The sequence below is a fragment of the Gallus gallus genome, chromosome Z, assembly GCF_016699485.2.
Source record: "Gallus gallus isolate bGalGal1 chromosome Z, bGalGal1.mat.broiler.GRCg7b, whole genome shotgun sequence".
In the NCBI taxonomy this organism is placed as follows: domain Eukaryota; kingdom Metazoa; phylum Chordata; class Aves; order Galliformes; family Phasianidae; genus Gallus; species Gallus gallus.
Genome location: NC_052572.1, coordinates 73,584,541 through 73,600,388, shown reverse-complemented (window position 1 = coordinate 73,600,388; position 15,848 = coordinate 73,584,541). Strand labels below are relative to the sequence as shown.

At 38.0% G+C, this 15,848-nt stretch overlaps 1 protein-coding gene across 4 annotated transcripts in view; it reads right to left on the bottom strand.

The window, feature by feature from the left end:
* Nucleotides 1-15,848, bottom strand: part of BDP1 (B double prime 1, subunit of RNA polymerase III transcription initiation factor IIIB) — a 55,084-nt gene that overhangs the window by 33,341 nt on the left and 5,895 nt on the right. For 3 of the 4 annotated variants that reach the window (XM_424966.8, XM_004949631.5, XM_015280686.4), the window contains exons 4-14: nt 12,586-12,645; nt 12,083-12,223; nt 11,087-11,220; nt 10,010-10,104; nt 9,365-9,419; nt 8,244-8,387; nt 6,002-6,286; nt 5,475-5,652; nt 4,363-4,519; nt 2,627-2,703; nt 592-736 (exon numbers count right to left, since the gene is read on the bottom strand). In XM_424966.8, the coding sequence (XP_424966.5) occupies nt 592-736; nt 2,627-2,703; nt 4,363-4,519; nt 5,475-5,652; nt 6,002-6,286; nt 8,244-8,387; nt 9,365-9,419; nt 10,010-10,104; nt 11,087-11,220; nt 12,083-12,223; nt 12,586-12,645 (1,471 nt within the window). The remainder of the gene's footprint in view (nt 1-591; nt 737-2,626; nt 2,704-4,362; nt 4,520-5,474; nt 5,653-6,001; nt 6,287-8,243; nt 8,388-9,364; nt 9,420-10,009; nt 10,105-11,086; nt 11,221-12,082; nt 12,224-12,585; nt 12,646-15,848) is intronic. The other variant, XM_004949630.5, reaches the window with a different exon arrangement.

The window sequence follows — 15,848 nt, the reverse complement described above, 5'->3', positions numbered from 1 at the left end:
AGTTAAAAAAAAAATCCACGGGTTCAAATAAAAGCAATTTCTTAATTAAAAGAAAAATTAAACAAAAGAAAAGCACCAAGGGATGCAAAATACAATTGTCTACCACCAATCAGTTCCTCTGCAACGGCAGCCTTAACAAACTCATACCCTTCCAGCATTTCATTGTTCAGCAGAACACTACACGGTATAGGATGTAACCGTCTGGTAACTTGGAGTCATCTGTCCTCGTTCTGTTCCCTCCCAGCTTCTTGGGCACATCTAGCCTCCTTGCTGACGGCACAGTATAAGAAATTGAAAAGACCTTGGCTCTGTATAAGCAGTGCTCAACAGCAGCTAAAACATCTCTGTGTTATCCGCACTATCGTCATTATGAATCCAAAATACAGCACCACTTGGGTCATGATCTAGAAAATTAATCCTATCTTGACAAAAGCAAGCACAGCATGAAATATTACTCTTGGATGAACGTACACATACCTCACAGGCAGTTCTCACAACACTACATTTTAGACAGTAGCTTGTACAGAGGATAAACATTGACCTAAATTGATACAAGTACCTAGCACATAAAGAAAAATTCTTCCTCCTGACCTTTTCAGTAATATTCACAAGGTTTGGAGAGGAAGTCTCAGCCTCCATTTTCTCATGGTTTACTGCTTCTTTCTTACCAGGTAACTTCATTATATTGGGTTTAGGTTTTTGCAAGCGCCTCCTCTCTGCTGGCTTTTCAGTTTTCCTTAAGATGTAAGAAGAGGTAGTTCATATTATTACTAGAGAGAACCAGACACTGATGCATCAGTTTCACAAAGATAAGGTCAAATATCCCAGTAGTTTTGTGTTTTTGTTGCCCTCTTTTTAAAATAAAAAATATTCAAAATTGAATTGTTACTAATACACATTAACTATATCATATATTTTTGAAGGCTACTGCGAGAGTAACACCTCCTGTTTTATTGTGTTGGCCCACAGTGTCAGAGACGGATGTTGGTGGTATGGCTGTAGGGGTTGAACCTTCCCACCAATTCCCATGCCATGTTGTTGCTATGTGACAGATGGCAGCAGAGGGGCAATCTGACAGAAGGGTGTCTGACATGGAAGTGCAGATGAAGCAAAGGTCTGGAACTGAATTCTTCCATGAGAAAAAAATGGCAGCCACTGACATTCATCAGTGTTTGCTGAACATTTATGGAGACCACCCAGTGGACATGAGCGCAGTGTGGTGGTGGATGGATGGTGCTTTTCAGGAGTGGTGACAGTGACAGCAGGTCACCTCTGCAAGTGCAGATTTCTACAAGCACAGCAAGCAGGCTCCAGCTCATTGCTGGTGAAAATGTACAGCTAACGATGGTAGCTATGTTGAAAAATAATGCTTTGTAGCTGAGAATTTGCTCTATCAAATAGTATTACTGTACCCTTTTTATCCATTGTTTCCATGGAAATAAAGAGGAGGTATTACTTTCAGAGCAGCCTTTGTGTATGCAGCCCAAGATAAGTAATTCCTCTTAATTCAATGTAGCCCAGGCAAATCAAAACGTTAGGTACCCAGAGATTACCCCTTTGGACAGTTCAGGTCAGATCTCCTGCCCAGCAACAATTAAACATCAGTGTGTTATCAACACTGTTTTTCTCCTGAAGTCAGAGCACAGCATCATACCAGCCACTAGGAAGAAAATCAACTCTCTCCCAGTTTGAACCAGGATAGGCATATAGGCAATCAATTTCTTTATCCCTAACCACCACAACAGACAGTTTTAAGATTCAGATGCAACTTGCCAGAGCCCTAAATATTGATAGTCTTCAGACTGTTTACTACTACCTTTTCTTATATTCTTCTCAGCACAGGAAAGATAAGACTGACATCCTTTACTATGACAGTGAGCTGCCCTTCAGTAAGGGAATGACAGAAGGGCAAAACCTTAATATTTAGAAGGGCTGTTAAATTACCATGATCTAGTAGACCAGCTCTAAACCAACTTTAAAGAATTACATCATACATACACTCGTAGATTATTAGGTCTCTGATCACATGAAATGGAAACTTTAGACACAGAGTTGTTTAAACACCACCATTCAGTTACAGAAATAAAAGAAATAGTTAAAAGATTATCTTGACAACAGACTGCAGTCATGAAAGACAGTGGGGAGCACCTTCTGGAAAGGTGTATCTCAACTTAAACTCTTGCCCTGAATTCCAGAGAAAAACAACTTCCAATTAGGAGGGTCTGAACACCACCACACATGATGTACATAACCAATACTCTATGATGGCCATATTCCATATTCAAAGAATACAGTGAAGCTCTTTTTAAGATCATCTTTCAGAACAAAGGTTCACTCACAAAACTGAAACGCTTCTTCAGAGAAATCTCACTGTTGCTGACTGTAGAGGGACTACCTCTCTATAAGCTTTGTTAAGCCTCCTTCTGGTATATATTCAACACTATATATGTCTTAGTTGAAGCATTAATCACTCAGCAATCAAAACTCCTATCAAAAATACTTTCTTAAATATAAAAAGTCAGAATTATCTAACATCTAGTCCAGCCTACGCAGGTCAAACGGAAATACAGCCAAATGAAGGTTTAGCTCAAGTAACCCACAAGGTAAAAAAAATAACTCTACTTACATTATTTGAGACTGAGAATCCCTTTCTGATGCATTCTGCTTTTCCTCTGGTTCATGTAAACCATGTGTGTCTGCACACTAAGTAAGATTTGAAAAGTATGTTAGAAATTCAGTGATAAGCATGCAAGAACGCTGCTGTGAGGTAAAGAACAGGAAGAAACAAGAAGAATGTCAGTTTTTTTTTTTAACTGAATGAAGCTGATAACAGACAGTTAGGATCAGTCTCCAGGTCAAGTTTAAAAACCAGTTTCCTACAAAACTCTGATGGTAATTCTGAAAATGAAAAAAAAAGCAACAACAGCAAATTAATCACAATTACAACAAGGTTTCCATGGAACCTATCTACTGGGTTAAGATAAAAGCCTATTCTCTAATTGATTCACTTCTTTAATTATATTGATAAAATTGCATTCCACGTCACCAGTTGGCTGAGTATTTCTAATTTTTAAAGAAAATCTGCCACAGCAGGCCAACACTATCGGAATTTTCCTTAAAGATCTTTTGAAATGATCTATTCTAGAGAGTACTTGCCATTTTCTCACATCAAAAAGCCACAGTTCATCAGTCAGAGAGGTTAGCTACTCAGACTACTATGATAAGCTGATGTATGCAGAGCTCATTCATTGAATGAACAAACATACATTTTTCAGTTCATTTATGTTTATAAATACTATTCCAACTACTATGCATCGTGATACTGTATCATTCCAACATTTCCAACTATGGGCATTTAGAGTTTGTGAAGACTGAAAGTAATTGATTTTCCACTAAGACAAAGCCACTGTTTTAGTAAACAGAATCTAAAAGGTGAAAACAAATTATTAGCTCACCACTTTAGGGAAACACTAACACTTTGAATTTCCTAATCTTTCACTGTAGAGCTTAGCTGTAAGATGATTCTTTGTCTTAAAAAGTGGAAGTAATTTATTTCCAAACACAAGTTTTCAAACTGTATATTAATTTCCAAAAATGATGTAATGGCACAAGGACAGAATGATGACCATGGGAAACAGAGCCTATGTAAGGCAAAATGTAAGATTAGCACACTTTATCCTGAATCTACTGCTGAAGAGAGGAAAAAAACATTATAAAAGAATAGTTTAGTCTTTAGGCATCAGACTAATGCAAGGAATACGATTTTATATTATGTGAATTAAAGTTAGGAAGTTTCAGTGCGCTGTTGTTGAAAAAGGCACAGGCAGATCTGAAAAGGCCACTAAATATGAAATCACGAGTATAAAGTCTATGAAAGAAGCTATATGAAATCTCAATAAGTTTCTAAACTGCTGGGTCTGATTAGAATATACCTGAACAAAGACAACTCAATTTTGTCTCAGTTTCTTATATGTTTCCTGGGATATTTCAGGATATGTTTCCTGCTCAGATTCCAATATTCTGCTAGTATGCATGGAGCAGCAAAAACTGGCTCCAAGGCAACACATCAAATTTTACTACTGATACTGCATTACCTCAATTTTGAACAAATAACCTCTTCAAGTTTATAAACTGCCTGTGAGATAAGGCTGTATACCAGCCCATTAAAGCCAAAGAAAACTGGGAATACTTAAATTCTGGAAGTGTTCTCAGGTGTTCTCAGACGTCTTGCCTTTTTTCACCTCATGGCAAAGCAAGGCCAGAAGAAACAGCTTTGATTTATACAAATATTTTTAACAATAAAAAGGAAGATTTAAATAAATCAGAAAAGCACAAAAAAAACAAAACAAAACCAAAACATACTGTTGTTTCTCTAGCTTCTTCAAGTTGTCTTTCTTTGCTTCTAGTTTGTGAAACTGGACACTCTGAAAACTGACTTTCCTGTGATGTATCACCTGTGACATCTAGGCTCTGCAGTTTAGTAGGTTCTGTTACTAGTTTGTCACTGCTGTCTTGAAAGCTGAAATCAATAAAAGCACACAAAAACAACAATACTGTATTTTAATTAAAAGTTTCTGTTGTTTACAGTCAGATCAAGTTGCACATACAAAATTTAGGTCTATAGTAGTAAGCCATTTTGACCTTAAATGATTATGTTTAACACAATTTGACAAATTTTAGTGATGTTCCCATGATCTAAACAGCAAAAGTAGAAAAGCTGTTTTAAAATCAGATGCTAAAACATCACTTGAGCATTCTAGACTAAGTAGTCTTAAGAACAGACTTTACTGATACCAACACTGTACAAAGATAACTTTTCCCTATCTTCTGTAACTATGCTGAGTTCAAAGACAACTACTGTTCCTTCATATGAGCCCAAAGGGGAATTAAAGCACATAAAAGTTTTTGGGAAATTCTATGAAATAACAAAACATTTACGATGTTACTATACAGAGCAAGTAACATACAAAATTATCAATCAGTCCTGACAGCTTCATTATCACTTTATATACAAAAAAGCTTTCAAATATAAGAAGCTTAACAAAACATTTATTAGCTTTCTTCTTCTAGTAAAATATCCAAAATTGAAACAAAAAGCCTGCCTCTTTTCCCAGGTTCAGCACAAAGTCCATAGATGAAAATTCCAAGGGTAAAGAAATGCCACCTAGCAACATTACCAAGCAGTGTTTTGGGAAATACTAGTAGTGACGGTAAGTGAACCATCTTCATAGCCGTATTTAGCCCAACTCTCCTTTTGAAAGAGGGAAGCATCGGGGCACCATTAGGGCAGAAAATATATTAACACTGTCAATAAAAAGCAACTTACTGACACCCAAGACAGTCCTTAGATACTAAAAACTTGCCCATTTTCTGCCACTTCATGTAATGGCAAAAACAAGTAAATAAAACTAATGTTAAAAGTTTAAATAACTTTTTGTTGTTGTTGTTCCTAAGTGTTCCATTGCAAACATTACCTGCATAAATTGACATCGCTTTCTCTCTCTGTTATGTCATCCATTGATATAAAGGACAGCGATCTCTCCTGCTCTTTAGCATGTAGATCATCTTGTTCTTCTTCAATAACACTGCCCAGCTCTTCTCTGCAGAGAGTATGACCAGCAGCGTTTGTATCATTGGCCATTTTTTTTCCTGCTAATAAATAAGAATTAAATCAATCTGGATGTCATTAAATCATCTGCACATCAGTTTAGAATTCCAGCATTTGCATCCTAGCTACAATGAAGCAAGTGTTAATTTAGGAGGAAAAAAAATTATCCCAGCAGAATATGCCTAATAGGTATTAGATGTTAAGAGAACTGTTTCCAGCTACAACAAAACACAATGTCTAGATTTAGGACAAAAGTTGACTTTGAAGGGCACTGTTCCACAATCTTTCAAGGCAGATCAGTGATACGAAACAAAAGCTCAGTTTTCATTTCTAAGCTTGCAGTGTATTTACATAAAATTTATACTTGAACAAATAAGTATTTTTGCCTCTTACTTTTCTTAGATGATTTCCCTTCCTCAGGGATTTTTGAAGTGACAGCCAACTCTTCTGGACGATTTTCCACTTCTTGTTCAAGATCACCTTTTCTCTTCCTTTTTCTTTTTTTATTTACTAATGTTGCCTCTAATGAAACCTGTTCTTCTGCCTCTTCAGAAACACCCAGCGATTCCTTATTCTCCTTCTCAGCCGTCACAGTATCAGCTTCTGTTTCTGCATCAGAAATTCTGGCTTCCTGAAGACCATCTTGGTTATCAGTAGTTTCTGTGTTGGCAACCTTTCCTATTGACACAATATGGCTCCAGTTACTACTCTGGCAGAGTATTAAGAGTCATAAATTTAGAAGACATTCCCACTAGCAATACCTTTTGAATCCATACATCAATGTCAGTATGTTGCAAGAAAACAAGGAAGCATCAGCACTAAATACAAAACGTGTTCTGCACCTTGGACCACACTTACACCAGCATAAAGCCAACAAACGATGCAGTTATCAAATGTTCTTGTTCCTATATTTTTTATTGGATTATGCAGCCATTTGTAGGTCCAGGAAAAAACAGGTATTGCTATTCCTAAAAAGAATTCTTCCATCTCTGCAGAAAGAGATAGTCATGGTTGCAGAAATTATGTCAGGAAAATGTAATTTTGATCAATAGATGCACGTGACTTAACCATTCTTATTTTACATAAGAAAGCTTAAAATTATTATCTGGCTAATAATTCATAAGCTCTCTTCTGGATTTAAAGCATCTCTAAAATTCTACTTCCTTCATTTTCCAGAAAATTTTGTCATGATCTTGAATTTATGTGGAACATCAGACAACCACCAGACACTTCTTCCCTGCTCTTTCTATTACTGTTGTATTTGTTACCCTCCAAGTAATTCAAAATGCAGGAGAAACAGAAAAGCATATTCACATTGCTTAACATGATGTACATTAAACATACTATTAAAGTCTGGCAACACCATTCCAGCATACAACTTTAAGACACACTAGGTGGTCAAATATGAAATAAGTGATATAGAAAAACAGCTTTGTCAATTTTAAGAATTGACACACTGCTTCCTGGGTAGCATCCCCTAAAAAGAGTTGCTCTCTCTTTTTTTTTTTTTTTAGTAAGGAAATGGGCTTTTATGAAATAAACATTCAGAAAACCCCACAAAATTTCTGCAGTGGTGTCTGAAGAATGACAACAGGACCCCGCAGTAAAAGAGAGAAGGGCCTCACAGTAAGAAAAGGGAAAGGAGCTTCACAGACACTGAGATAGGGGCAAACAGAGATAGTTTATTTAGAGAATGTTAGAAAACAAGGGATTGCAAGCACTTTCACAGACACTGGGTCTAGAATAACAAGGGGGATGAAGGCCATAAAGATAAGGGCTTGAGAACAGCCCGAGGACATCCGGCAGGGAGGTGATTAGATGTCCACAGGGCAAGTTGAAACCGGTTCGGGGCATGCCCCCCTTCAGGGTCAGAAGTTTGCTGTGAGGAACACTATGAGCCATCATCCTTCACGACTTACTATGCATGTGCAAGGGGGGAGGGACTGCATGTCACAGTTAATGAAATAGTAAGATGCTATACATTTAGCAATTATTATCACCATCACCTTAATCATTTTTTCCTGAACAGATCAGAAAATAAAATAGCTTTTACAAGACTCTCTGGAGGGAAAAAAAATAAATAAATCAGTCAGATTTGGGGATTTGAACTAAAAAAAAAAAAAGGTAAGTCAGAATCTTTAAAATAACAGTTTAAAATGTATGAAAAAGAAGGATAATTAAAGTCACAGAACAACCTTGCCGAAAAGATGGGTATGGCCATGGATTCTGGCAGCAAAGTCATTAGCAAATCACTGAGATTTTTATTAACTTAAATTAGAATAGTTCTTTTAGAATATCAGCGTTTCAAATCATAGAAGTACACTATGCTCAGTGTGGTCTCACATTTCTGCCCAGAGAAAACGTACCTCAAGAAACGGGCTGCTACCCATTATTAGGATAGGACACAAAGAAATGGCCTTAATTTTCAGGGGAGGTTTAGACTGGAAGGTCTTTTCCAACCTCAATGATTCTCTGATTACTGTATCAACAAACTGCATTTAAAGAAGAATTAAACTATGAAGCCAGGATTCACTCGCTGTGTCTAGAACAGAAATTCTCCACAGGACTTTACTTCTGCTAGCAACATCTTACTAACTATTGGCCTGCAGTGCTCTCACATGTTCTTTTGAAATACCTTTTGGCTTCTTCCTAGGCCTTAGTGGCTTCTTTTCCTTTGGCTTCTGGCTCTTAACAGTCTTCTGCCTCCTCTTTTCCTCATCTGCCAAGACCTTCTCAAGAAGCTGGGCGAACAATTCAAAATCAAAGGGCCGTTTTTCTTCTTTCAGATTAAAGCAATAAAATAGTAAAAAATATATATATATAATCAAAGGTGAGAATTTTTTCTCCTTTGTAAGATACTCATTAATACATTATGATAATAAAAAGCTGAGGTTATGTAAATTTGAATAGAGAATCCTTTATCAATTTCTACATCACTTAAGAACAAGATGTGACAAAAATTATTAGGCAGCTTGGTTTTAAAAAACAGATAGCAAAATGGTCACAGTACTTATCACAGTATCATATGATGCATTAACATGATGTAGGGGAACTGTTAGGTCACAGCTTGAACTGGTGATTGAGCACCTGGAGAAGGGCTGTAGCTGGCCTAGGGAGCACAGGCAAATTGTATGCACCTGAGTTCCCCATGTGAGCAGAAGGGGTGGACCCAGGGTGGAGCCCCCCTGTGCTCATGTAAGCACCAGGCACTGAAGGGAGGGCACCTCTTGGATGTGTGCTGCTTCCTGGGCAACAGTGCTGTATAGCCAGAGACTCCCTTCACCAGCTGGGTGGGCTCTGCTCTTCTTCCTGTATGTGACTATTGGCCTACCTGCAAATGCTTTGCCTGGCATCACCAAGAACCTGTCAGAAGCAATTTTGCTTCTCTGTGAGCAGAACATATGCTAATTCAAGACTTATGTCTCCCACTGAAACAACATACAAAGGATTTAAAGATTCTCAGAACAGTTTACAAGTAGTAACTCTGCTAAATAGGACCAGAATGATTAACTGAATATACATGAAAAATGTATATTAGTGTAAAATATTAAACATACAGAAAAGCAAGAAATTAAACCTAAAGACTTTGCTGTCAGCCAAACTTTTCATAAAAACCTAAGACTTGTCAGCTTCTAAACTCGGCTATGACCAAGAAGCTTAGTCACACAGCTAACTTAAGCAAAGCAAAAAATGACAATGAAAGAAGATAATTGCTAGTTAACTGATTCACAGTAGGGTGGGGTGTGCTTTACTTACTGAAAGCTTTGTCTATCCTCCATCCATTTGCTTTTTCCTCACGTTTGAACTTGTTCTAAAAAAAAAAAAATGCCTTTTTCAGTAAGCAAGAAGTGCTGTACCATATCTTGTTGCATAGCAGATCAATGAGCCTTCTTCAATGCAACAAAATTTTCTAGAAACCAAAGTTGTAAACATTTGCAAGCATGCTCACAGAACACAAGTTTGCCATATATTTTTAAATGTCAAAACTATGTTTTTACTGTCATCAACACATATCATCACTCAGTTTCTGATTCTTTTCAACATCTTTTTTCTTATTTCTAATCCAGGCAGAGTTTGAAATACTAGAGGTTTTCCCCAGACAAATACAAAGAGAGGCACCACAAAAGAGCCTCATAGTTATGTTCATCAGTATTATCAATTAAAATAAAACCAAGGCAAACTGTGCACAGATATGTTAGAATTAGAAGATACTCTGTTCAGAATTCATGTCAGTATATTCATAATTGAGATTCTCATCTCCTGGAAACATTAAAATAATTTCTACAGAGCCAGTTAGCATTAAGATGATGAATACTGATAGGAATCACAGTAACAGAAAAACAGGAAACAGAAAATCGAAACAAGATGCTTAATTATTGGATTAAGTGTTTTAACCTCTACCTTAATTTCTGCTCTGGCTCTGTGAGGAAACAACCGTCCAATCAAGGAGAAGTCCGTTCCAACCATACTGATAGCTAAAAAGAACATGTCTGTTTCTGGGGAAGAAAGAAGAGATACATAGCTATACATAGACATAACAGCATATTTAAGGCAATCAGCCTTCTTGTTATCTAAAATACAAACATCTTTCAAACTTAATAAAACCAGATTGGTAATTTTTAGCTTATCTACAGTGACTACAAGTTCAGCTGAGCTGGCATAAGTGTTATTTTACTGAAGTATATCTAATAACGTTCGTTACATGAACTATTAACAGAAGGAATTGTCTAATCTATTATAAAACTGCAGAATACGAAATATGTTCTGTAGGTAACTAGTAAACAAAAGTTAACTGATTTCAAAATGCTACTTATTAATTTTATTATGAATGCAACCTCAAACAGGAACCAGGCAAATAATACCTAAAACACATTGTTACTATTCCTTGTAAACAGGGTAACAGCACATTCCGAGAGCAGCACAGTATATTCTGAAGCTAAAGTTTCCACATGAAGTTATTAAAAAATACATAATTATAAGAAGTCTTGCACAGTGCTGTCAGCCATGATCAGCATACAACAGAGCTAGTTATAACAAAAAAATAAAAACAAACACAAAAACATGGCTTCTGTACGTAGAAACTGACAAGGTAGAAACAGCTTTATATTTATTTCTGCTCGTGCTGGAAGAACCAAGTAGAGGAGTTGCCAAGAAAGGCTACCTGTTCCATACAGAGCTCAGATATTTTGATAACCAAAGCCAAAATTACCCATCTGAAAAAGGTAAGCATTTCCATGGTATCTAAACTTCCATAACAGAAATAGTCACGAGTATCCTACAGAATGCACCAGATTTCTTTAAACTTGCCTATTTTCACAGACAACATCAGAGCTCTGCTTGTTTAAAGAACGTAGGTGTGGAATGTCAGGCTTAAGCAGATCCATAAACTCCACTGGGAATAACATTGTTAAGCATAAAGCACTAGTGGAAAACAGATCTCCATACGGATGCAAAACATGAAACCAAAGGTATACTTACCTTTATTTGACCATGGTTTGGTATAAAAGCTTTTCCTGAAGCTGGAATATGTAGTTGTGGAGCCACGTTCAAAGATAGGATCATTTTCTTCTACAACACAGGGACCCTTTGTTCTTAGAACTTCTACAGTTAAACTACAAAAGCAAAGACAAAAGACACTTATCTGACAATACTGCTAGCAAGATACACAGTTGACATTTATAGGCCAACTACTCAGACTTTTCCTGCCATAAGCCAGAATTCAGTGCTATCCACTGTAATGATTACATCATTGTGTATTATAACGGAAGGATGTGGTAAGAAAGCATTAGCCTACTCAGACTGTGCAAGTTTTATTAGGTTTAGTACAAAGACAGATAATTAAAATATCTTTTAAAAAGATCACCACAAAGACCTGTCTTTTTAATATCCAAGAAAACTGCTCTGCACACAATAGCATCTCCTCCTTCTGACAAACTTCAAGTTCTTTTCCTAGGACTGTTATAGCCTTGTGCTTCAACCTGAATCTCATGGCAGTAATGCACTTTGGGAATATGCATACACATAATTAGAGACACTGGTATTTTTTAGATGTCACATTCTAAGAAAAGTTACAGACAGCTGAATAGCAGCAACATGCAAGATACAAGGCTGAAGCAAATCGTACTGATGACTGAACAACAATGAACAGACATTTGCAACTATGAGAAACAAAGAAGTGAACAAAACAGGAGACATTTGGAAGCTTGACAAACATTCACTGCTGCTACAAAGCATGACACCTTCCCTGCTATCTCTTTCTCCAAAGTGTATTTTACAAAGGATGTTTGCCACTACTGCGACACAGATAACTGTTGCTCATATATTGCTATATATTTGCACTGTTCTCTAAATTAGGATAGCTCAACTCTCATCACATCATACACACATCTCCCTCCTGCAAACAACAGTCCTATCTACAAAAAAAAGAAGCAGCAATGTAGCACCTGTTGTCCATGAGTCAAACACAGAACTTACCTCTCTTCATCCAGAATAATTGAACCATCTTCTGCTACTTTCACACGAGGAACTAGAAGTGGACCATCCTGACTTTCCTCCCCATTCTCTGCCTCCTCCTCATCTTCCTCCTCATGATCAGGAGTACTTTTCTCTTCCTGTCTACGGTATTAAAGAGCAAAAAATATTACTTTTGGTAGCACTCCACCAAACTGTTGTTCTATGTGCCAAACGCTCAACAATTTAACTAACCACTTAACAATACAACCTATAAACAAGTTGGCTGATACAGACTCTGAAATCTGCTTTTCATTCTGTTGTGTGATGGACAAGTCCCAACTGTAATAAGAAAAGCAAGAGGCTCTTTTAAAAAACACTCTCACAGTTTGTTTTAAATAAGGGCTATGATATTGAAACAGTAAATGAAGATTTAACGTTATTAATATTATTACATTTAAATATGTTATTTTCCAATATCAAAAGACTTTTTTTTTACTCAAAGTACCTTCATCTCCAAGACTTACTCTTTCGTTTGACCCAGCGCAGAACTTTTTTCTGTTCTCTTTTCTTCTGCTAGTGAAGACCTAGAAATTTCAAGAAATTAGAGATACAAATTTGTACAGATCTATTTCTGCTTCATTCCCTCAAACCCACTTTCACTGGATAATGCACAAACAAGCAACGAAACATAAACTCCTATTTTCAGTTCTTTTTATCATATCTCAACTTGGCCTAACTGAACAATTGTCACTGCTTAATGAATTTTATGTCGTTTTTCGGTTGCTTGGTTTTTTTTCTATGCACATCAATTGCTGAAGGGCAAAACAGTTTATTTCACACAGCAATCCATGAGACTATAAGTGATCAACACCTGATTCGCTGTGAACTAATTTTGACAAAGCATTTAATAGGAAGTGCAGATTACCTTATCACAGGAAACTGAAGATGAAAAGTGGACCATCAGTCAATGAGATATAAGTACCTGCTGCTTTACATAAAAGCTGGAATGTGATAGTACAACAGAGCACTACACATGAGCACCTCTACTTTGCAATAACTGACCAGTTTGAAAATAATAATAATAAAAAAAATGTATTTGTGGAACTGCTCCCTCTTCAGTAAGCACCATATTTTTATGTAATTTTCTGCAAGGTTATCAAATATAACAATTTACATCTTCCACTGCACATTTTATACTACATACCAGCTACTGTCATAAAATGTTGGAGGGCCCCAATCCTGGATGCAATACTCAGCACACAATCCTAGCTGATGTTAAGCTTTTCATCCACCAGAATGCCTAAGCACTTCTCAGGGCTGCTCTCAGTACTTTTGGGGCTCCTGGTAGATGAGAAGCTGGGTGTGAGCCAGTAATGTGCACTTGTAGCCTAGAAGGTCAACTGCATCCTGGGCTGCATCCAAAGATGGGTGGCCACCGAAGTGAGAAAGGTGATCGTCCCCCCCTCCTCTGCTCTACTGAGGCCCAATCTGGAGTACTGTGTCCAGTGGCCCCCAGCACAAGAAAGATGTGGAGCAGGTCCAAGAAGCAATAAAGACTACCAGAGGGCTAGAGAAGCTCTCCTATGAAGAAAGGCTGAGGGAACTGGGCTTCCTTAGCTTGGAAACAGAAGGCAGCAAGGATACCTCAGTGCAGCCTTCCAATGCTTCAGGAGAGGTTATAAACAGGAGGAAGAGACTTTTTACATGGTCTGATACTGATAGAACAAAGGGGAATGGTTTTAAACTAGAAGAGGGAAGATTTAGGTTAGATGTTCTACATAAATGCTTTACTCAGAGAACAGTGAGGCACAGGCTGCCTAGAGAAGTTATGGATGTCCCATTCCTGGTGATGTTCATGACCAGGTTGGATAGGGCCCAAAACAGCCTGATCTGGTGGGTGGTAACCCTGCCCATAGCAGGGGGGTTGGAACTTCAAGGTCCCTTCCAACCTATGCCATTCTCTGATTCCCCTACCAGTCTGTACACATATATGGGATTGCCCGAATCAAGAGCAACACTTTGCCTTGCTGAATCTCATTAGATTCATATGGACCCACTTCTCAGGCTTGTTCAGGCCGCTCCAAATGGTGCTCCCTCCACTGGATCAACTGCACCACTCAGCCTAATGTCATCACCAAACTAGCAGAGGGTGCACTTCCCACTATCCAGATCACTGAGACCATTGATAAACATGTTAGAGAAGAGCAGTCCTGATGCGGATCTCTGAGGGACACCACTCACGACCAGCCTTCATCTGGGACATAGAGCCACTAACAACTCTCCTGCTGCTATCATCCAACCAATTCCTTATGCACCAAACAGTTCAGCTTTCAAATCTACATTTTTCCAACTCAGAGATAAGAACGTGGGTGTAGGATCACATCAAAGACCTTGTGTAAGTCCATCCGGATGACACCGATCACTCTTCCTTTGTCTACTAATGCTGTTACTCCATCATACGAGGCCACCAGACTGGTCAGACACAATCTGCCTCAAGGTCCTTGCTCAAACAACTACTTCAAGGTACATGCTGACGTAAGATTTAATTGAATAAAGCTAAGATAATGTGTATCATCCAGATTTCAAAACTATCTTGCTTCAGCTGGGACAGAATGTTTTCTTCAGTGTCTGGTATGATACTGTGTTTTGGTTCTGGGAGAAAAACAATGTTGATAATACACAGATGCTTATAGCTGCCTGCTAAGCAGCACCGCACAGAACCAAGGCCATTTGCAGCGAAGGGCCCACAGAGATGGGAGGGAACAGAATTAGGACAGCTAATACAAACTGGCCAAAGGAATATTCCATACCACATCACATCAAGCGGAAGGAGTTTTGAAGAGGATGGGAGTTCATCTCATTTTTTCTTCTGCTGCTCAGGGGCTAGCTGGGCACTGGTCAGGGACTAGTAAGCAATTGCTTGTGCACCACTTGTTATATACATTCATACACACACACACACACACACACACACATCATAATTACTATTCTTTTCTTTGTCTTAGTGAATAGTTTTATGTCAACCCACGAGGGGTTTGTTTTTCTCAATTCTGTCTCCTGTCCCTCTGGGAAGGTGAGGGAATGAGAAAACAACTGCATGGTGCTTCAATCATCTTCTGGGTTAAACCACATCAGAGGCATGTGATCATATCCATAGTAAAGGAACAGGAAACGTGAGAGCATCTGGTTCATTATCTGCTTAAGAATTATTCAGTGCAAAAGAAAAATTAGCAAGGAAAGTGACAAATAAAAGACACAGGCACACAAACATTAATGAACAGGTAGTAACAGACAGTAACAAACAAAAACTCATCTGCTACTAATTGATGGGTCTTTAAAGGAACTAGTCAGGAACAGGACTGAAGGTCAACCTTAACTTCATAGTTGGTAAGAATCCTTGGGATATTTGAGAGGGTTCTGTGTGACTGTCTATAACATAATGCATTCAGAAGAAGGTTGCACAACTACATAAATTTATTGTGATAATTAAGAGATGGATCCAAGGGAGGAAAAAAAACAGGGATCACAATGGATCAGTATGGAATGGATATGATATAGAATGGATCGGTAAAATGGATATGACTGGAGCAGGAGAGGGATGAAAGGGCTGTAAGCAGACTGCTAGTCATTACATCTAATGAGTGATCCTTCCCACATCATCATCACAGTCTACTTGATCCCCAATTGAACCTCGTGAAGTTCAAGAAGGCTGGGACCAAGTGCAAGGTCCCACACCCAGATCAGGGAATCTCAACCAGCCCATGAAAGATATGGCGAGCAGGTTAAG